The sequence below is a fragment of the Eleutherodactylus coqui genome, chromosome 12 (genome assembly GCF_035609145.1).
Source record: "Eleutherodactylus coqui strain aEleCoq1 chromosome 12, aEleCoq1.hap1, whole genome shotgun sequence".
Classification (NCBI taxonomy): Eukaryota; Metazoa; Chordata; class Amphibia; order Anura; family Eleutherodactylidae; genus Eleutherodactylus; species Eleutherodactylus coqui.
In genome coordinates this window covers 113,239,385-113,261,068 of record NC_089848.1, presented here as the reverse complement: position 1 = coordinate 113,261,068, position 21,684 = coordinate 113,239,385, and the positions used below count along the sequence as shown (strand labels likewise).

Sequence of the window (21,684 nt, the reverse complement as noted above, 5' to 3'; positions counted from 1 at the left end):
AAGAATGTATCAAGTGGGGTACCACAAGGCTCTGTGCTAGGCCCAGTGTTGTTCAACATTTTTATAAATGTTCTGGAGAAAGGAATTGATGGAAAACTGATCAAATTTGCTGATAACACAAAGCTAGGAGGGATAGCTAACACTAGGGAAGAGAGAGAGTATTCAAAAAGATCTAGAAAAGCTTGCACAGTGGGCGGCGACTAACAGAATGGTATTTAACAAGGAGAAATGCAAAGTCCTACATCTGGGCAAGAAAAATGAAAAAAGCACATATGGAATGGGAGGAATTAAGCTAAGCAGCAGTACATGTGAAAAAGACTTGGGTATACTAATAGATCGTAGACTGAACATGAGTCATCAATGTGATGCAGCAGGGAAAAAGGCAAATAAAATTCTGGGATGTATTAAAAGAAGCATAGAGTCTAGATCACGTGAGGTCATTATCCCCCTCTACTCTTCCTTAGTCAGACCTTATCTGGAACCCTGTCTCCAGTTCTGGGCACCCCACTTCAAAAAAGTCAGACAAATTGGAGCAAGTTCAGAGAAAAGTTACCAAGATGGTGAGCGGTCTGCAAATCATGTCCTATGAAGAACGATTAAAGGATCTGGGAGTGTTTAGCTTGCAAAAAAAAGGAGGCTGAGAGGAGACTTCGTAGCTGTCTACAAATATCTGAAGGGCTGTCGCAGTGCAGAGGGATCAGCCCTATTCTCATCTGCACAAGGAAATACTAGAAGCAATGAGATGAAACTGAAAGGGAGGAGACACAAATTAGATATTAGAAAAAATTGACAGTGAGAGTGATCAATGAGTGGAACAGGTTACCACGGGAGGTTGCAAGTTCTCCTTTAATAGAAGTGTTCAAACAACGGCTGGGCAAATATCTGTCTGGGATGATTTAGTAAATCCTGCACTGAGCAGGGAGTTGGACCCGATGACCCTGGAGGGCCCTTCCAACGCTACCATTCTAGGATTCCTTGCTGCCCAGTCGCTAGACGATGACAGTTGTGGAAGGGCCGCGTGTTAGTTGTCTTCCATTGACTTCAATGGAAGCCATCCGCATGGAATCCGCCTCCAAATAGAGCATGCTGCGATTCCCTCATCTCCCCTGCCCCCTCCACGCGGGAAGGGGGGGGGGGGGGGGGGGGGAAATCGCAATTCATTTCCTCTCGTGGGTAGGGAAAAATTATTTTCCATAGCATGCTATGGAAGGTATTTAGGTGTTTGCTGCGGTATCTGGAGGTGGACGCCCGCTCCGGATTCCACAACGCGCCTTAATAGTTTGACACTTCCTGTTCTTAGTAGCATCTCAGTTAGGGTTAAAAGGAATGGTGACATATATATATAGAATACAGGATCCACAATTTTCAATAGGTGATGGTTACCGCTCACCTCCATTACTCTGCACAGGTCATAGAGTATGCCTACAACACTCTCCCATAGAAGTCTAGAGGTGATGGTCAGAGCCCATCTACTACCCCTCTCCTTGTACAGGTCATAAAGCATGACCATAACACTCTTCTGTAGAACTAAATGGGTTAGGCCCTGCCCATTGTGTCTGTGGCCTATGAAGCTGCTGTAAAGAATATATGCATCTCTCAGTGCAGCCCATACAATATGACTGTTCCCATAGTCATCCATAGCCAATAGGATAAGAAAAAAAAAATCTTCACATCAGAAAGAAAAAAAAATAAAAATATAGAACATCTCTAAAGTGCTTCACTCCAAGTAACAGGATGAAATAAAGGTGGAATTGAGACTACAGTATTACCCATATTACAGTCACTACATGCTAGTTAGCCATTTATAGTTCTAAATGACTGAACTATTTGTGCCGCCCTCGCCCCTCCCCTGCCCTTCCAGTCCCTCCCCTGCGGTCCCTTAATATGTGCATAAGGACTGTATGATAGGATCGTGTAGGAGTGACCACAATGGACATGTAGTACAGAGCATGACCACCGTCCTCCATGATCGGTTCTATGAGATTTCCAGCACAAACTGCAGCCGTGTACATGTGTATATAACAAACCGCAGTGCTTCTATTCCCTTCAGCTTTTACCTGCCAAATGTTCCAAAACTGGAACAGTAGATTCACACAGCTGCTCTGGATTGTGAGGTGGATCCTTATTCAGCAGGTAAAAGGTTAATATAGTAACTATTTTTCTTGCAGTTACTTCTGTAGCACTAACATATCTTGTAGCGCAGTCATCGGGTCGTAGAGGTCATCATTCACTGGGGCTCACAATGCTATCCACTCACTTGAAAGGTTGGCCGATTGACAGCTAGATAAGAGCCATGGAGCCTTTGAGGACTTTAATCCGTTGCACTTAGAAACAAGCCATAGAGATCAGTTTATGGATAATATAGAAAAAGCCACTAAAGATAAGCTAACGTAAAGAGGAGTTGTCAACGCTGGATAATTCCTTTTTACTAGAAAGGTCCCTCAATGATGAGACAATTACAGGGTGTCCCACTTCTGCTACTAACAATCAATCAGCTGGGAATTTGGAAGTAGTCAATTTTCCTGCAGTGCCCCCTGCAGGGAGAAATAAGCTTTACACACTTTCTATTGAAATTCAGTGGGCCATTTTGTAACGCAATATAAAGAATAAATGTAGGAAAAAAGTAGTTGTAGGCGCAATCTCTTTTCTTAAAGAGGAACCTCTAAGCTCGATCACTCCGTTAAGAATAAATCAGAATACAATAGACTCGTTTCGGGGCTGTTGCGCCTTCCTCAGTATTTTGGCTGGGGACACACAACCGCAGTAGTGTGTTCTCTTTACAGAGGAGTGGAGCAATGAGCCAGGGAATACATTAGTGCCTGCTGTGTGTCCCCAGCTAAAATACTGAGGAAGGGGAGCAACAGCCTCGAAACGCGTCTATTGTAGGCTATAGAAACTATGTAAAACTATAAAAAAAAGAAAATTAAGTTTGACACTTAATTTAAGCACTCAACATCCATCCCCCCTCTTAAGAGGTCCTTTAGTTTTCCTCAGATGTTGGCAGTGAATGGGAACCTTGCTTTTCTAGTTCAGAAGTTCCTAATAGGGTACCGGAAAACGAATTTTCTAAACCAGAAAGCCAAATCCTTTTCTCCCTATTCACTCTCCGATCCAGCGGTGCCTTACCTCCCTAATGACTGCAGTGTGCGCCTGGAACATGACGACTAAAGGTCATCGAACACATTGATATGGATTAATTAAGAAAGCAAAGCTCTTCTAAGAGAGTGCTCCATTGTTCATGACCTGATATAGTAACTCCGCTGCCTGGTGTGAACAGAGCCAAGGTTTCTGCTGAAGTGCAATTGTGTCTAAAAGAGAAACAAAGGAATCGGAGGGAGCTGTGACTGCGGGTCTGATGGAAGCAAATCATACAGAGTCCTGAACTAGGTTAGACCCGACATAAAGCAGCTCTCCCGCCTCTCCCTGGTGTGATTGAGAAGAACCTCATGTGCAATCTACCTCCATAAACAGCTGGCAGGAACTATAAATTAGCCTACATATTACTAGCACGAGGCTCGGCCCTACTGTCGGACACTACATGCGGACCCTGAGAACAAGACGCTGCTTAGTAGGTGAAGACATCTTGGAATTTATGTGGTTTACGTATAATTAAAGATCTGCAGTTAATTATTGCATGTTTATAGCGGAAGCCACTTTATCAACATTAAGAAGCTTTCACAATCTATAAGGGCCCTTTACATGGGACGAAAAATCATTCAGATTCAACGCTGGTTGGGGCAATCTGAACAATTATCGTTCAGTATATATGCATGCCCCGACTGAACGGCGAACGTCAATTTGTTCACTGGTCATTTCTACATGCAGAAAACTGAACGGATCGGCCCATATAAACAGGCAGTTCATCTATGAACGACTGCCTGTTCACTGTGAATGGAGGCGGGCGGGCAGGAACGATCCCCGGCCTGCTCTCTTCTCCATTCACTAGCGATGATCCTTCCCATGTAAAAGGGCCCTAAGGTGGTGGTATAATAGTCTTCTGTACTGAGTGTCCCGCTTCTAATACCCCCAAGCTCCTCATGCTCCCGTTATTACACTTTATCTTCAGTACTGTATTGGTGATGGGTCATTCATGAGCTTGTTGACTCCCGTCAATGAACGATGGGAGGCAAATCCCGTCAGAGCAGGAAGCTGTTTTACCTCTATAAATTGGCAATTACATATTATGTGAGGTGGGTGGGACCAAAAACACGGGTTGGGGGACTGAACAGAACCGTGTCTCACCCTCACAAAGGACTTGCTGAACCCACACATAACCCATTTTTCAGATAGTTCTGCACTCTGTGCGGTAATGTAGCTCCAGAATATAAGTCAGGATTGACTACTGATCTTTCTGGAAGAAGAGGTGTCACTTCACAATACCGCAACCGTCCTCTAGGTGGAGCGTGCAGCTTCACCAGAAAGATAATGGAATACAAAAGATAGATACCAAAATTATTGTGCAGCGCGTTTCGATTAAAAAAAAAAAAAAATGCGAGAGGGAACTTTATCCTACTTACATGAATCGAATAAAAGCAAGCATAAAATACAAATCCAGCGGCAGTCTAGCACAGCTTAATCCGGCATCTGGAAGCTGGTAGGGTTAAACCCAGGTTGGGCTGTTCTCAGCATGCCACTGGATTTGTGTTTGTTATGCCTTAGGGAGAGCAACTAGTACTTGTGAGGAGAATGCTAAGGCCATACAAGCTCTTCTGGGAAATTTATATGCAAATAGGGAAGAAAGAACATTGCCTCTACAGCGCCACCTATTAGAAGGAAGCTTTCCTGCAAGTCAATGTCAGACCCTTTTAATTAGCCTCTTAACATGACTGGGACTATAAGGCAATACCAGAGTCTTCCCCAGAAGGAACAGATAACCATGAGCAGACAAACTGCTTCGGGTTTTTGCCCCTCAGTGTGCAGTAGGTGGCTGGTTGGCTGGGTGAGAGGCCTATGATGTGGGTCAGGAGGAGTACAGTTTCTCCTTAGGGACAGCACCTAGTAGGTGTCAAGAGACTTATAAGACCAGCCATGCTCCTCTAGTAAATTTCTGCAAATGGGAAGATGGAACAATGCCTCTACAAGACCACTACTTTGACTTGCAGATGAGTTGTCTTCCATGTCAGCCTTGTTAGAACGACTGGGATTATAAACCTTATAAGTCTCCTCACACCTACTAGGTGCCCTCCATAAAGGAGAAACTTTACCCTCCCGACTCACGTCATAGATCCAGCACCCACCAACCTACCCCGTTTCCCCGAAAAAAAAGCCCTAGACTAATTTTTGGGCAGACTTGAAATATAAGCCCTACCCTGAAAATAAGCTCTAGTTACACTACATTAAAAAAATACATAACCCAGCAGGCTTTGTCCAGGTCCCTCCCGTTGTTCTCTAGAGATTCAGCACGGTTCCTGCAGTCCTCAGCCGCTCGTACATCACTTCCTGGATAAAGGACTCATAAATCCCACCTCCAAGAAGCGATGGCTGCGATTGTTTTTTTTTTGACCACTGCTCAGCCAATCAATGCAGCGCTTGATAAACCCATCACAGCCATCGCATTGGTTCATCCAGTGCTGCATTGATTGGCTGTGCAGGGGGTGGGGTCGAGAACCATTCACAGCCCTCGCTTCCTGGAGGTGGGATTCATGAAGCCTGTACCCAGGAAGTGATGTTGTACGAGCACTGCTGGAAGCGCCTTTTTGGGGCTAAAATGAATATAAGACAGGGTCTTATTTTCAGGGAAAATTTACTATATAGGGGTAAAAACCACATATAGCTCTACTGTTGCACTGGGTTATTTGTTCCTTCTGGAGAAGAGACTGGCTTATATTCCGAGTCATCGTTACCAGGCTTGTTAAAAGGGCTGACATTTATTTGTAAGAATGCGGTGTTCTAATTGCTGGTGCTCCAGAGGCATTGCTCCATCTTCCCATTGACCTTTATTCCATTCTTGTGAGTAGAATAAAAGCTTCCTCTTGTATTTTTTATTATATTCGGCTGCGCCGTGTCCTCGGTGTCCATCTTTGTATTGCATTATCTTCCTTGTGAAGTAGCACTTGAGTGTTCCAGGTAGAACGTCAGCACCCCACATAGAAAACGGTCGTGGTATTGTGAGGCGTGACCCATATTCTTGCAGAAAGTTCCGTGGACAATACTTGTCAATAGACTGCCTCGTATTCTGGAGCCACATTACCGCAGCGAGCGCAGGGCTGTCTTTGTATCCTGGATATTGGTGAAGTGATTCCTCGCCTCACATGCTCCACTGTGTGTAAATGACAAAGTCATTGATTCTCTCTTAACACTGCCCATTGTATACGATGTATTAGCTTTACAAGGGACCCATTCATTGGTATCATTTAGATCTCTATACTGTACTGTGCAATGGTTTTAGACAAGTGTGGAAAAAACGTTGCAAAAGAAGCTTTCAAAAATAGAACAGGGAGTCCTGGAAGTGCTGATTTGGCCCCACAGAGCCCTGATCTCATCATCATCCAATCTGTCTAGGATTACATGAAGAGACAGAAGGATTGGAGCGAGCCGACATCCACAGAAGATCTGTGCTTAGTTCTCCAGGATGTCTGGAACAACCTCCCTGCAGAGTTCCTTCACAACAGCATCAGTTCATCTAGGCACACTTGCACACTGTTTTCGAAAGGTAAAGGGCGTCACACCAAATACTGATGTAATTTACATTTCTCTTTTTTTCAGTCACTTCGCATTTTGTTAATTGACAAAAATAAACTATTATTAACCCTTTCCAATCCAATTTGTATTCTGGTTTTCCTAGGGGGCTTACTCTTTCTGCCATTATACAACGGCGTTATATGCTGGCCAACGCCAGTACTGCATGAGGTGACACGTTAGATAGTTTCCGACAGCAGAGAGGCTGGCAATATACAGTAAGAGAACCCTGACGGACGTCTTCCAACATCGAAGCTGTACAACCTTAAATCATAATGTCTTTAGACGTCAGACAGTGGATTGGAAAGGGTTAACACTTCTATAGTGAAGCCCAGGACTTTTGCCCAATTCTGTATATCTATATAGGATCTCCTTCCAAGCCGAACCATTTAGCCGCCATTGAACTTACTTGAACAGGAAATATTTTCACCGCCACATATTCACTCATTAGTCGTGCCTTCCAGACGCAGCCGAACCGGCCGCGCGCCTTGATTTCGAGTAGCTGCAGGGGCTTCAGTCCAACTAATGGGGATGGTGGAGGTGGGCCGGGATCCTAGGTAGATGGATAAACATAGGATTGAACGTTTACGAGCATTATCAAAGTTCCAAATAACCTCAAACCCCAATTCGCTATCGATCCACTAACATCTTCAATACCCATTATATGTCCATCCTGGCACTCTGCTCCGGTGACTCAACTCTTCATTACGCCAATTCTGCGTAAAACTATTTTTTTGCAATTTCTAAGCCTAAAACGCTGCTTGGGAATGTGACGGATGAGGATCGAGAGCCTTTTGAATTAAATTTTTGATGTGCGTTACTACGGAAACTGATAAACAGAATGGAGCCGTGCATGTACAGTAAGAGACCACGCACGCACGCTTCATTATTTTGGCAGGCTTACAAAGCAGCGAGGGCCTCTGCAACTCATGTCAGTTCCGGTGATGCCCGTTTGATGAAGTGCTTCTCTGCACAGCCTTCTGCCGCAGCAAGGCCATAAAGCTCCTGATATAAACCATGTAACGTTTTATAGTCAATTAGCACTTTGGAATTAAAGGCAAAGTAATCGTGATCCATTTATTCAAAAAACAGTCATGTAGCACTTTCAGAAAAAGGCGCTCTTAAATTACGTTTAGTGTCAGCGGATGGCACGCGCACAAGAAAATAAAAATCCTCTTATTGATCCAGAGTCGCTTGCGGTTCAAGTCGGGCTGTTGCAAAATAAGCTCACACTAACGGATGCGTCCAGGGATGTATTAGCATATATCTAGATGAATGGAAATCAATAGCGTTATTACACGCGGTTCTAGAGGAAAGATAGACTGAAAAGTAACAAGAAGTGTGCGAAGACGTCTTCCTATTGTTCTCCAGTCAATCTCTACTGACTGTATTACAAGTAAGGCTTAGAGTGGGTTTTACCGGATTTCATGCCAATCCGACACCGCGTTGTTTAAAGGGACTTTCCAGGCAAATCCTATTGATGACCTATCCTCGGGATAGTAAGTAATTGCTTGGGGAACCCCCGCTGGGGATCTCCGGCAATCAGTGTGGTTGCACTTCATCAATCGGGGTCGGAAGTGTGAAAGCGGGCATCACTCTCACTGAAGTCAATGGGAGTGCTGTCTCCTACTACAATTCTGCATCCAACCCAGAGCCGGAAGAGTCATAGGCGGCTTCAGCTCCCACTGATTTCAATGTGAAGGACCAGGTGTTTTGCACCTTAAGGACCAGACGAGTTTTAGAGATTTTACCCATGTGGCGGTTTTACTCCCCTATTTTGTTTCCTTTAACTACCAAAATTATTTTTGCAGCTTTTTTCCCCCGTGACATATAGGGCGACTTTTTAAATATCTTTTTCGCTGACTTTTTTCCCCGTTTTTTTTTTAGTTGTATTGGGGGTAAAAAGCTAAAAAATGATTTTAACATTAATAGTTATTTTTTCTTTAACTAGTATATTTATGCTAAAGTACGGGAACGGGTTCCTTTATTTGTTTGGGACATTTTGATATATAATATGTATGGTTTTGGATTACAGGGTGCATACGGCGCCTGTTTTGGTTGGCATCGGCTTTGAGTTATTTTCTTTCTTATGTATATACTGTTTTATTCTGTAATTATGTTTTTTACTATCTATGTCCCCTCTGACATCATAAGACCTCTGGGGGACAGTCACGTTTTTTTTTTATTTGGCACTTTCCCACTGTAGCTGTGGGGCATCCATAGGAGCCCCAGCTACAGGGGAAAACAACCCCTGTAGTGACAGTCACTGGCAGAGCTGGCCAGGGTCTAGTATCACCCTCCACCTTTGCTGTAGCAGGGACCCTGACGGTCACATGACCACCGGGCTCCTGCAGTGGAAGAAACCCTTCCACTTTCACTTTCCAGTACACAGTGCTCATTGAGCGCTGTGTACTCGGCAAAGGAAAAGGCAGAAAGGGTTAAAACCCCTCCTGCCTTCTCCACTAACAGCTGATAACCCGTCCTGCCTCTAATTGATTGCAGAGTAGGAGGCTTACAGCTCCACCGTAATTTTACTATTGGCAGGGCTTTAAAGCCCAGAACCAGGCGCCGTAAATTTACTGTGCCCGGTCCTTAATGGGTTAAGGCAGCAGTATGCAGTCCTAAGCTCTCGCTCACGACCTGAAGGTTGCAGGTTCAATCCCTGCATGGTTCAGGCAGTTGGCTCAAGGTCAACTCAGCCTTCCAACCTTTTGAGTCCCCAGCTTGCTGGGGACTAAAACTACCTGAAAGTGCTGTGGAATAAGTTGACGCTATACCAATAAGAAGATTTTTTTAAAATTTTTACTACATACTGCACCAGCCTCTACGGGGAAAAGGTAGCATTAAGAGGAACCATCATGTTCTCATATCAGTGAGGCAAGCTGCATAGCCTTGCATCCGTTGCCCTGCGGACTATCGCCAGTTTTCTTTAGTAGCTATGCCCCGCCATACTGGCTCTCTGCACTTTGAATGTGTCAGTTGGGTGAAATCCCCCACTCATAGTCAATGGGTGATGTCATATATGATTGACCACAAGTGGTGGGAACTGCCCAACTGATACATGCAAAGCGCCATAAGCCAAAATGTAAGGAAAGCCCTTATAGGGGAACAGGGATGAGTAGCAACTCGAGATGAGCGAGCATACTCGATAAGGCAAACTACTCGAGCGAGTAGTGCCTTATTCGAGTACCTGCCCGCTCGTCTCTAAAGATTCGGTGCCGGCAGGGAGCGGCGAGGAGATCTCCTCCCCCTCCCTGCCAGAGCAAGAACCGCCGTTTGTGGTGGGTCTCCACTCTATCTAACAAAAGGGGGTCCCAAGTAGGAGAACTCCCTGTGTGACATCCATCTGACCTAACGGGGTTGATTCGAGACAGCACCTTTAATCGCGGGGATCTTAAGAGATTAGATTAAGTAAAACTGATATTAGCCCTTAGTAATCGCTCCGTTTAGAGTTACATTATAAAACCGTTGACTGGTTGATCCTTGGCTTCTTTGGCTCTAGTTAGTTCATTTTAATCTCCCCCTGTATGGCCCGGCACAGAAGTATGAATATGTCAATGAGCGAGTGTGAATATGTCAATGAACCGATCTTGCGGCATATTCCGTGACCGGGTCGCTCTTCTAGGATTACACAAATACAGCGCATAAATCCCGAGTCTGCAGAGGACGTTCGGAGGTCATGGATATTCATTTGATGAACTTTTATTACTCTGGACTCTCCTCGTGGCAAAAGAAATGCCAGCGTGAGCTAACCGGCTTCATGTCAAGCTGGTCACTTGGACGTGGAGGATACGCTATGCCCCTTTGGACTATCCTGGAGAGTTGTGGATATCAGCTGGCCAACCTCAGCCTTCAAATTTCTTCGTAATGTCAAGAGACCCCGCTGCTGGCGATAAGAGGGGGTCATCCGAGTAGTGCGAGACTTACCTCGTTAATATCAACGTGACCATAGGGAGGCTTCCGATGGCGATACATCCAGAAGGCCAAAAGAATGGCCATAGACAGGACAACAATGGGAAGAAGGGAATACACCAGTATGTTCAGCACCGAGGCCGACTGCTGCGTCTTCGGATCAAAGGTTTCTACAAAAAGAGAAATAAAAGTTAGCAATGCAAACACGTAGATATATAGATCTATATACGGTCTTACTATATAACGGGTCATAAGCAGCTTCTTCACCATGTACTTACAGCACATCTCCCACCCTGGCCTTGCTGACGTGGCTCTACCAGCTGTCAATGAGCAGCTGCAAACGGGTAAATGGAGGCAATTTTCTTAAATAAACCAAATTATCCACCAGCGGAGGCTAAACTAGCGGGTTGGTTTATTATTCTTCATAGACTCCTCAAAAACAAAAAAAACATTACAGGAACACTTAAAGGGGTTTTCCAGGGATTGCCGGCTGTCACAGTCAGGATATACCGGGCATGGAGAGGAAGCCACTGCTCCGTCCCCTTTATAGTAGATGCCCCTCTCATTGAAATCATTGGGAGCTGCGATTGCAACTACAAGTGCCTGCCACCGCACAGGGGTCGGAGCAGCGGCTTCAACTCCAACCCTGGTGTATTCCAGTTGTTCCAATGGACGCGGCCTGGAAAACCCCTTTAAGCAACATAGTATAACCCCAAGTCGCTTACATTTTTAAGGAGATCACTCCTGCAAGGTGCTATTACTTGGAGCGTTTCTTGCAATGTGAAAACACAGGTGGAGCTGTGTTTAGCATGCGAGATAAAAGGTGTTAACCCTTTCCAATCCAATTTGTATCCTGGTTTTCCTAGGGGGCTTACTCTTTTTCTGCCATTACAACGGCGCTATCTGCTGGCTTAAGCCAGTACTGCATGAGGTGACACGTTGGATAGGCTCCGACAGCAGAGAGGCTGGCAATATACAGTAAGAGAACCCCAACGGACGTCTTCTAACATCAGAGCTGTACAGCCTTAAATCATCATGTATTCAGGAGGACAGACAATGGATTGGAAAGGGTTAATAGATCGGACTTTTACAGATGCTATGTTACCGGATTTTTTTTTCTAAATAGGAAAATGCATTTTTGGACTAATTGTTTTTTCAATGAAAAATAAACAAAAAAACACTAAAAAAAAAAGAAAAACTTAAGCAAAAATCCATGGCAGATCCGGAGGCCCAAGATTGGCACGACACTTGAACAGCATTTCCCGATCTTGTTTGGGAAACAGGTGGAGCTCCCTTCCTCTGTTGGGCCACTTAAAGGCCAATTTCGAAATGGAAAGTGGCATCCAAACAGTTAATGGCCAGGACTGGAGTCATCTCCAAACCCAGCCGCTGAAGCCTGATGTCCGCTGTCAAGACAGCCAACATCCGCTGCATAGAGCGAGCTTGGCTTCCAAGCCCACGCCATATAAACTCAGCACATATCTGACATACATGCGCGTTGTGCTGGTGTCTTTGTTACTACGGCCAGTATGGGGCGCTACCTCCGTCCAATCAGACTGTACAGGTCCTGCTCCTCCAGGATGGCACGTCCATGTGTGTCGGAGTACAGAGATTTGCTGCGTCTCCCATATGACTCAGGAATATGGAGGAGATACCGAGACATGGGCCATTGTACAAGGAACCCGCAAAGGGCGTAGAATGGCATCAACCAGCATCAGGACCGGAGGAACAGGAGGAGCACCGGCAGGGGTTTACAAAGTGACCTCCAGCAAGCTACTGACCAGACAACTATCATACCCGGCCTTTCACGAGGGTTCGACGTCCTGTAGTGGGACCTGCGCTCACAGTCCAGCGTCGCTTAGCTCAATTGGCATTCGCCAGAGAACACCAGAATTGGCACGTCTGCCATTGGCGCCCCGTTCTCTTCCCAGATGAGAGCAGGTGTAGACGGAGCACACGTGAAAGAGTCCAGAGACGCCGTGGTACATGTTACACTCCCGAAACATCAGGTGTTCCCTTACTTTTTTGGGGCTGTGTATTAATTTAGCCTCTTCTTACGGCAACGCTGTAGCACCTATTTGGTGAAGCCGGGTTACGGGCCTGGAATCGTCCCCTATTTTGCATGAGCGGCAGCGGCGGACAGTAGAGCTTCCCCAGGGAACACGTGTGCTGGGTTTTAAATAGGACTTTCTGCTTCTGTGATTTATTTCAGTCTGCATTGTGTCTCTGGCATCAGCCCAGCACAAGGGACCTTTAAAACATACAAAAGCGCAAAACAATGCAATGCAAGTTCCACGCTAGGAAGAGTCTGGAAAGTAAATCACTCGCCAACCCCAATCTCACCCTTACCATGATGCCACAAAACTGTTGTTATCCAAGGGGAGGGGGGGGGGGGGGGAGCGGCCATTTGTTGAATTGTAAGTGAACCAAGGGATCTGGATTTACGGAGCTAGTGAGAGCCGTGCGGGTTCCTGCATGTGAAAAGCCCTGACAAAGCAGACATATTTGTGCGAGGAGAATACTACCACCACCACCGCCGCCACCGCGCACGCCGTAAATTCTGTATGACGTAGTTTATAACTTGGTGTGGATAGAGAAGCAGCTGCCCACAGCTATTAGATTTATCTCTTTACGGTTGACCGTGGGCTTTATGCAAGATGGGCATAATAGGAGTTAAAGAGTTTTACTGGTTTAACCCTTTCCAATCCAATTTGTATCCTGGTTTTCCTAGGGGGGCTTACTCTTTTTCTGCCGTTATACAACGGCGCTATCTGCTGGCTAAAGCCAGTACTGCATGAGGTGACACGTTGGATAGGCTCCGACAGCAAAGAGGCTGGCAATATACAGTAAGAGAACCCCGACGGACGTCTTCCAACATCGGAGCTGTACAGCCTTAAATCATAATGTCTTCAGAGGTCAGACAGCGGATTGGAAAGGGTTAATAGATGAACTTGTCTTAAAAAAAAAAAAAAAAAGTTAGAACAAACAAATATACGCCGATTGGCCCCTTTATTACAGACGCAGCCCCTTCATGATTGACGCCTTCTCGTATGAACATTCTCCCCGTGACCCCAGTGTGCAGCAGAGAATCCCGTGACAAACTTTCCGTCAATCAGTTTCTGCGTGAATCCACAGGAGATGAAAAAAAATCCATTGATCTGAGTGATTCTAATGAGGCCGGGTCATCGGTGCTAGACTTGCCGGGCGTCACTGCCAACCACGTGGGGTTTCTCGTGTAACGGTGTGGAGAGAATACAGAGAATGGTGTGACTGAGGAAAAACACCCAGCAAAGGGGGATTCTGCGACAAAAACAACTCGTCGCTGAAAGGGGTCAGAGGAGGATGTCAAGAATCCTTTTGATGGACAGGTGCTGCACAGTCAGGAACAGCGGAATATAACACTGGTGCTCCAACCAATGCGTTCAAATGTACAACTCGACATTCGTTACCACAGATGGGCTGTAACAGCAGACGACCGGTTCAGCGTCATTGTGTGTACGAGACAGGAAAGTGATACTCAAGGGGGCAAATGATCGAAAAAAAATTATCATTGAGAAGTGAAAAAACATCACCTGATCAGATGAAACCACATTTCTGTTGCACCGGTCATAATTTGGCACAAGCAGCATGAATCGGTGAGCCCTTCCTGTCAGCTGGTCTGAACAGGTCAACACTTCAATCTAATTTGTGGCAATTACAAGAAGCTTGTTGTTCTGCAGGAATATCGGCCCAGGTGGACAAGATCACCAAGTGGACTCTACACCACGACAAACTGCTGCAGTTCTGAAGGCCAAAAGACGTCCAATGAGCTACTAGATGCAGGTCTAATAAAGTGGCCGTTCCGTATTTACCACAAAGCCTTGGGTGGTCAGCCATTCTCAAACAGAAATCTGTTAATGCTACCCCTTTCTTTACTGCAGGTAAGTTGGCGTACGGATCACAACGGCTCCAGCCATCCAGCACTACCAGAACCTGGAATGATACAACTAGGTATATATGTACGTCACCCGTTCCTGTAGCGTTGCATGCGTATCTAGGCAAACTTGCCACTTGTCTCCTGATAAATAAGGACAATGAAGAACCTTATTTTGTAGCAAGTACTTTTGGTCCTTTTACACGGGACACCTGTGGAGCGCACAAGCATCCAATGTTTGTCCCAGCAATAATCAAGGGGAGCCTCGCCTGCAGTTACAAGTATCGGCCACTACACAGGCGTCAGAGCAGCGGCCCTCCGACCCTGGTGTATCCCAGCCAGCGTGCCTGACAGTCATCTCAAGATGAACCGCTACCTGTACTATCCCACAGGAGCGATAGTCGTTGAGTGAATGGTGGCGCAGGAGGCCGGGGATCACTTCCGGACACGTCTCCATTCACAGTAAACAGGCATTTATTCAGGAATGAATGGCTGCCTAATTACGTTTTTTTTTGCCTGCCTACGCTGAATGACGACCGATGGCAGCGTTTACACTGAATGATTAGCGTTCAGTTTCGCATGATCCAGCAAGAAAAACTGAATAACACTGCGCTTTCCCTGCGCATCTGCTGGCCCTTTTTAAATTTGCGTACCTGTAAGGCCGCCTTCACATCTGTGTTAGACCTTTATTCGGAGGTCCCGTCTCAGACCCGGTACAGCGCTGCATGCAGTTCTTATTCCAGTAAAGTGCTGGGAAGCTGAGCGGAAACCGAATGGAGCCCATTATAGGGGTTTGGCGCTGTTCCGTTCCATCATAAGGAGGATCCCTTAGGCCAGGGGATTCCCCTTTCCTGCTCTCCGAACGGAAAAACGGAATCCCCATCACAATGTGAAAGCAGCCTTAACTGCATTTTTACGTGTGCCAAAAACCCACAAGTCCCATTGACTTTCTGCACAAATACACATGTATCATGCGTATTCACTGTGTACATACAGCCTCATTGACTGCAAATTTCACTCTATTTCTGAATAGTCCATATTAGGGACTATTTGAGTCCCTAATATGGACCAAAATGGGACATGCTGTGTTTTTTTTCACGCACATAAATGCATACGTGAAAACCGCCAGTTTGAATGCCTCAATGCAAATCAATGGGGATTTAGTTCTCCTAATTTACACCCATGTGACTGAGGCATAAGTGACGTTGGGCTACTTGTCTGTGGCCCACCCTGTATAAACCCCCACCCACATGGCTCTTTAATAAGATTTAACTCTTCTAAAAGGGTTTTTTCTTAGGGACTTGGGTGCTTTAAAATAACCCAGGAACCAGTGTGAAAAAAGTTTTGAAGTGTGAGAAAATCTAGTAAAACAAATCGGACTGCGCTGGGAACATTTCTCCATCGGCCGGGTCCGGCCGCACCTGAGTACTTCACTATGGATATGGAATGGATAAAGAATAGAATCAACCAGGTGCCGGATTTTACTTTGAATGGTCTTGCAAATCTGCTAACCCTCTCCTTATGGCCGCAGATAAAGGTTGGCGATATGACACATTACCCGCCTGAATACCAGACACTTTCCTTTGTTTGCCGGAGGTCACTTTGAGAATGGCCTCAGCCTGAGAAGTGCTGATGTGCAGTTATTCCCAGCACCACGTAGAATGAAAGGCTCTTTGATTCTGTATGGAAAAGTTATTGATTGAATGGCTTTTCTTCAGTGACAAGGTGCCATCTGTTCGCTCCGACAGATCGCGTACAAAGGAGGAGGGGGGAGGAAAAAAAAAAAAACTTGAACCAAAAGCTATGAAAGAAAGTACAGTTTTTGTTATGGAGTGAATTACACGTGCGTGCAGAATGTGCGGCTCTCCTACATATTCAGGAGGACCCTCACAAGACGTAACCGCCCAGCGCTTGGGTCGACGCTCCTTCGCTGGCGGCCTCTCCAGTTCTGCTGCCTATGATTTACGTATGCAGACCTGTGGAATTTTAGCAGCGGCGGCATGTGAAACACAGGATGGATTTTTATGCGTTCTCATTTTCAATGTCGCGATCTATATATAAAATTAGATTTTATATAAAAAAAAAATTTAAAAAAATTATATTATCTATCACACACACTATATATTTTTATATTAAGTCCTGCAGTTCTCACACTGACCACTAGGCCTTATAACAGTTGTCACTTCCTGTTCAGGCAGGATTACACCGAGAAGTGACACCCATCTATAGAGAACATCGGATCCACCATTCACAACAGGGGACGTCACAGCTCACCTCCTCCTCCGCCCCTGCACAGGTCATACAGCAATAGAAGTCAATCGGTGATGTAATCTGCCCATGGAGGGAGGAGGTGAACTATGGCAAGTTATTCCCACAACACTATGTAAATTAATGTAATGGTCACAGCTCAACTCCTCGGGTCAAAAAAGCATGCTTGTAACATTCTCTCATAGAAGTCTATAGGTTATCAAAACTCAACACCTCCCCCTCCCCACCATCATGATATGCCGCGCTAAAAGACCTCTAAAACCGGGTCCCCCTAAAAAGGGGCACAGTAGCATTGTAGAACCCAATGTACATCGTCACAATAAGTCATTCTGTAATAGGCTCAGTGTACCCGGCTTAGCCAGTTTCTTCATTTTCTATGTCATTTGACCCTCCGCCTGAAAAACATCACCACTTCCACTGAGGTCTTGTCCGCATTTGCTACTTCCTTCCCTGTCCATAGCCGCCAACATCCTGTGAGCAGTGCATGATGGGAAGACAGGAATGGAAGCACTGCGCTGTATTACTCATGTGCAGTTCGGAGTGCCGGACAGGCTGGCCTGTCGGCTTCAGCAGCTCCTAGTGGGAGGGAGGTTGGTAAGTTGCAGGACCTGTGAGCTGTGGGCGGAGCCAGTTAATACAGCGGCAGATTGGCGGCCGCACGCGGCGAAGAACAGGGTCCAGAGCGGCAGATAAAAGGTCCATGTTGCCACTACTTAACTGCACCTCCTAGATTTCAGCATTTCCAGAATTTTCATTTTATGCCTGGAAAACCCCTTCATTTGCCCGTACCATTCTAGACTTACCCACATCCGGCAGATGAGTAAACCTCTCGTTACAATAGTTGCCGTCACAACAGCAGAAAAACACTTGTGGGTTCTCCTCCTTCGCGATGCACTGAGGTCTGCAAGCAAGAAAAAAGGTAGAAACACGTAAATGGGACAATAAAAGGAAAAAAACGTACAAATCCAACCATCCTGATGGAGGCACACACTGAAAGGCTCCAAATACAGGCGCGCACAGATAATATTGGCCGCCCGCGTCTGTGGGGTGATCTGTAGAGGCAGCAGATCTGCTGGGGAGAAAACTAAGTGAGAACAAAACTTCAGAAGCAGATTGTGAAGGTATGGGGGGCGTGGATTGCAAAATTAATTAGCCTTAAGGAAATCTCATTAGCAGCGCTGTTGCTTTATCCTGGATTGCACTGAAAACTCGTGTCCGGTTCCCTTTCAGGTCCATTCTTTTTTTCGTAATGCACCTTTCAAATCTGTACATGGAATTGGAAGTAATGGAACGTGGAAAAAGCATGGAATCCAGCGTGGGATCCGCACACACATACCGCCATGTGAACGCGCTCTGTTTCAAACTTTCCCACATCCCTTATTTGTCAATCTGCAACAAATGACGACCTGGACATTTAAGCCGCATTCTTAGGGAACGACTGTCGGGCAAATGATGCCCGACACTCATCCCCACATGTGCCCTCTCCCGTGCTGCTGCACAGGAGCGAGTATCGTTGGCTCACAGTGGGGCGGCTGGAGGGGATTTGACTCACTCGCTCTCTCACCCCTCTGCATTCACTTAACACAGCAGCAGTTCAGTACTGAACAGCTGCTGTTTACACTGAACGATCATTGTTCAGGATTTTAAGCTGTATAAACGATGAATGATGATCTTCAGTGTAAACAGCAGCCGTTCAGTACTGAACGGTCACTGTGTTAAGTGAATGGAGAGGGGCGGGGGAGAGCGAGCAGGGAAATCTCCTCCAGCCGCCCCGCTGCGAGCCAACAATACTCACTCCTGTGTGACAGCACGGGAGCGAGTACATGCGGGAATGAGTGTGGGGCATCGACAAATTGCACCAGAAAACTGTCAAACATGCTTTGCACCACATTTAGGCCACCCGCGCACGGACGGGTCGGATTCCGCATGCAGCATCCCACAGCAGAAACGGACCCTGTGCCCGGCCGGTGACCCCCCGCGTACCTGTCCGCGGTCTTATCTGGACTGGGGATGTGCGGACAGGAAGCTTCTTGCATTTGCTGCAAATTACATGAGGTTTTTGACATGTTCTGACCAGCTAACAGGAAGGGGTCACCGATTCATGCTGCTTGCACCAAATTCTGACCTCCCACCATCATGGAGTGACAGAAATCTGGATTCATCTGACCAGGAGATGTTTTTCCGCTGTTCAGCGATACAATTGCGGCGGAAGTGGTCATCTGCTGCTATAGCCAATCCATGCTAATAAAGGATGCGCTGTGCGTTCAGACACATTACTTGGAGCGCCAGCTTTGTATTCGGCTGACTGTGGCGATTCCTGACATCCTCCTCTGACCCCTTTCAGTAACGGGTTGTTCAGCCATGTTGTTGGCAGTGACATCCTGGCCCCCGGCTAGTCTAGCACCGATGACCGGGCCTCGTTGGAAGGGATTCAGATAGCTGGCCGTGCCTAATAGACTGTATGAATGTGCCCGTGAGCGCGCGCAGTGACAACGCCGTTTTAGTAAAAGACCCTGACTGGAGAAGAATATGTCATGTTTATGGTATCCTCCGGAGAGCAGCTGTCAGAGTCATGGGCATCGGGCTTCTAGGCAGATTTATCGATCGAGTCATGTGGTTCTCAGCATAATATGTAAGGAGAAGAGGAAAAATAATTATTACATGGAGCAGGCAAATCTCCCGGGGGCGGACAGAACCTCGAGTCTCACGAAACGCATGATAATCTGCTGCAAAATAAAAGGATTCGCACTTCTGAGCGCTGCAGGGACCCGGCTGCTGGAGAAGAGTCAGATCGTGGAATAACCAGAAAGTGGACAGCCGTTTATTATTATTCTCCCCTTTATCGTGCGTCCGCAGCTATAGCCACGTAAAGTGGAGGCGCAGCGGCGATTGCAGGCAGATTGGGTGATTTGGCCCAAAATTAAAGAGGCGATTTATTTTCCCCCAACCTTTTCTTCAATTTGCAATATTTATTTCAATTTTCCTTTTTTTGTTACCTTACCTAAAAAATACCAAGACAAAAGGAAAATCGTATGCACAATTCCTTAATACATACGGATTGTCAGCGCTGAATGAGACAATTTGAAAAATCAATATTTGCCATGAAAAAAAAAAAAAAAAAAAGAAAAAAGAAAAAAAATCGCATGAAGAGGAATTTCTGTAAAAAGCGTAGTATATGAATTTTAATTATATACATCTGAAAGATGGTGTTTCCTCCCAGACCCCCATGTCCTCTCCCTCTGTTATCCCAGCCCTATATACTGTGCTCTCCCCCAGTCATCCCAAACCCCCATATCCCATATACGGTTACCTCCCTCCCAGTCATTACAGATCCCATATACAGACTGTTCTCTCCCTTATCACAGCCCTACATGCTGTTCTGTCCCCTAGTCATCCCAGGCCCCTAGTCCTTTTCCTCCCAGTCATCACAGGCCCCCACATACGGTTCACCTTCCCAGTCATCACAGCCCCCACATACGGTTCACCTTCCCAGTCATCACAGCCCCCACATACGGTTCACCTTCCCAGTCATCACAGCCCCCACATACGGTTCACCTTCCCAGTCATCACAGCCCCCACATACGGTTCACCTTCCCAGTCATCACAGCCCCCACATACGGTTCACCTTCCCAGTCATCACAGCCCCCACATACGGTTCACCTTCCCAGTCATCACAGCCCCCACATATGGTTCACCTTCCCAGTCATCACAGCCCCCACATATGGTTCCCCTTCCCAGTCATCACAGCCCCCACATACGGTTCACCTTCCCAGTCAGAGCCCCCCCATACGGTTCACCTTCCCAGTCATCACAGCCCCCACATACGGTTCACCTTCCCAGTCAGAGCCCCCCCATACGGTTCACCTTCCCAGTCATCACAGCCCCCACATACGGTTCACCTTCCCAGTCAGAGCCCCCCCATACGGTTCACCTTCCCAGTCAGAGCCCCCCCCATACGGTTCACCTTCCCAGTCATCACAGCCCCCACATACGGTTCACCTTCCCAGTCATCACAGCCCCCACATACGGTTCACCTTCCCAGTCATCATAGCCCCCACATATGGTTCACCTTCCCAGTCATCAGAGCCCCCACATACGGTTCACCTTCCCAGTCATCAGAGCCCCCATATACGGTTCACCTTCCCAGTCATCACAGCCCCCATATACGGTTCACCTTCGCAATCATCACAGCCCCCATATACGGTTCACCTTCCCAATCATCAGAGCCCCCAGTCCTTTTTCTCCCAGTCATCACAGCTCCCATATACTGTTCTCTGAGTGATTACAGACCCGATCTACAGGCCTCCCCTGTATCCCAGCCCCCCATATACTGTTTTCTCCCCCAGTCATCCCACACACCTACGTCCTCTCCACCAGGAATCCCAATTCCTCAGTCATTAGAGATCACATATACTATCCTCTCACCATCACAGATCCCATATAAGGTTCTCTCCCCTAGTCATCCCAGGACCCCATGTCCTCTCCCTCCCAGTCATCACAGCCCCCATATACCGTTTTCTCCCCCAGTCATCCCAGACACCTACATCCTCTCCACCAGGAATCCCAATCCCCTATTTCCTCTCCCTCATAGTCATTACAGATCCCATATACTATCCTCTCACCATCACAGCCCCATATACTGTTTTCTCACCCAGTCATCCCAGACCCCCATGTCCTCCCCTTCCCAGTCATCACAGATTCCATATACTGCCCTCTTCCCCTATCATGCTGGGGGAGTATGGCTAATATGATTTCACAATTCTGACAAAAATCAGAATCACACCTAGGCAAAGTGACAAATTTGATTAATTGCCCATCCCTCGATTGCAGTACATAACATTGAAAATAAGGAGCGTTCAAGTCCAAAAATGCCTTTATGAAAACTTTTTTTTTTTTTTTTAAAGAGTCTGATG

General features: G+C 46.5%; 1 protein-coding gene across 1 annotated transcript in view; it reads right to left on the bottom strand.

The window, feature by feature from the left end:
- The window catches only part of ACVR2B (activin A receptor type 2B), a 185,329-nt gene that overhangs the window by 34,241 nt on the left and 129,404 nt on the right, over positions 1 to 21,684 (bottom strand). Inside the window, exons 3-5 of the mRNA XM_066585558.1 lie at positions 17,575 to 17,672; positions 10,606 to 10,760; positions 7,088 to 7,231 (exon numbers count right to left, since the gene is read on the bottom strand). Of these exons, the coding sequence (XP_066441655.1) occupies positions 7,088 to 7,231; positions 10,606 to 10,760; positions 17,575 to 17,672 (397 nt within the window). The remainder of the gene's footprint in view (positions 1 to 7,087; positions 7,232 to 10,605; positions 10,761 to 17,574; positions 17,673 to 21,684) is intronic.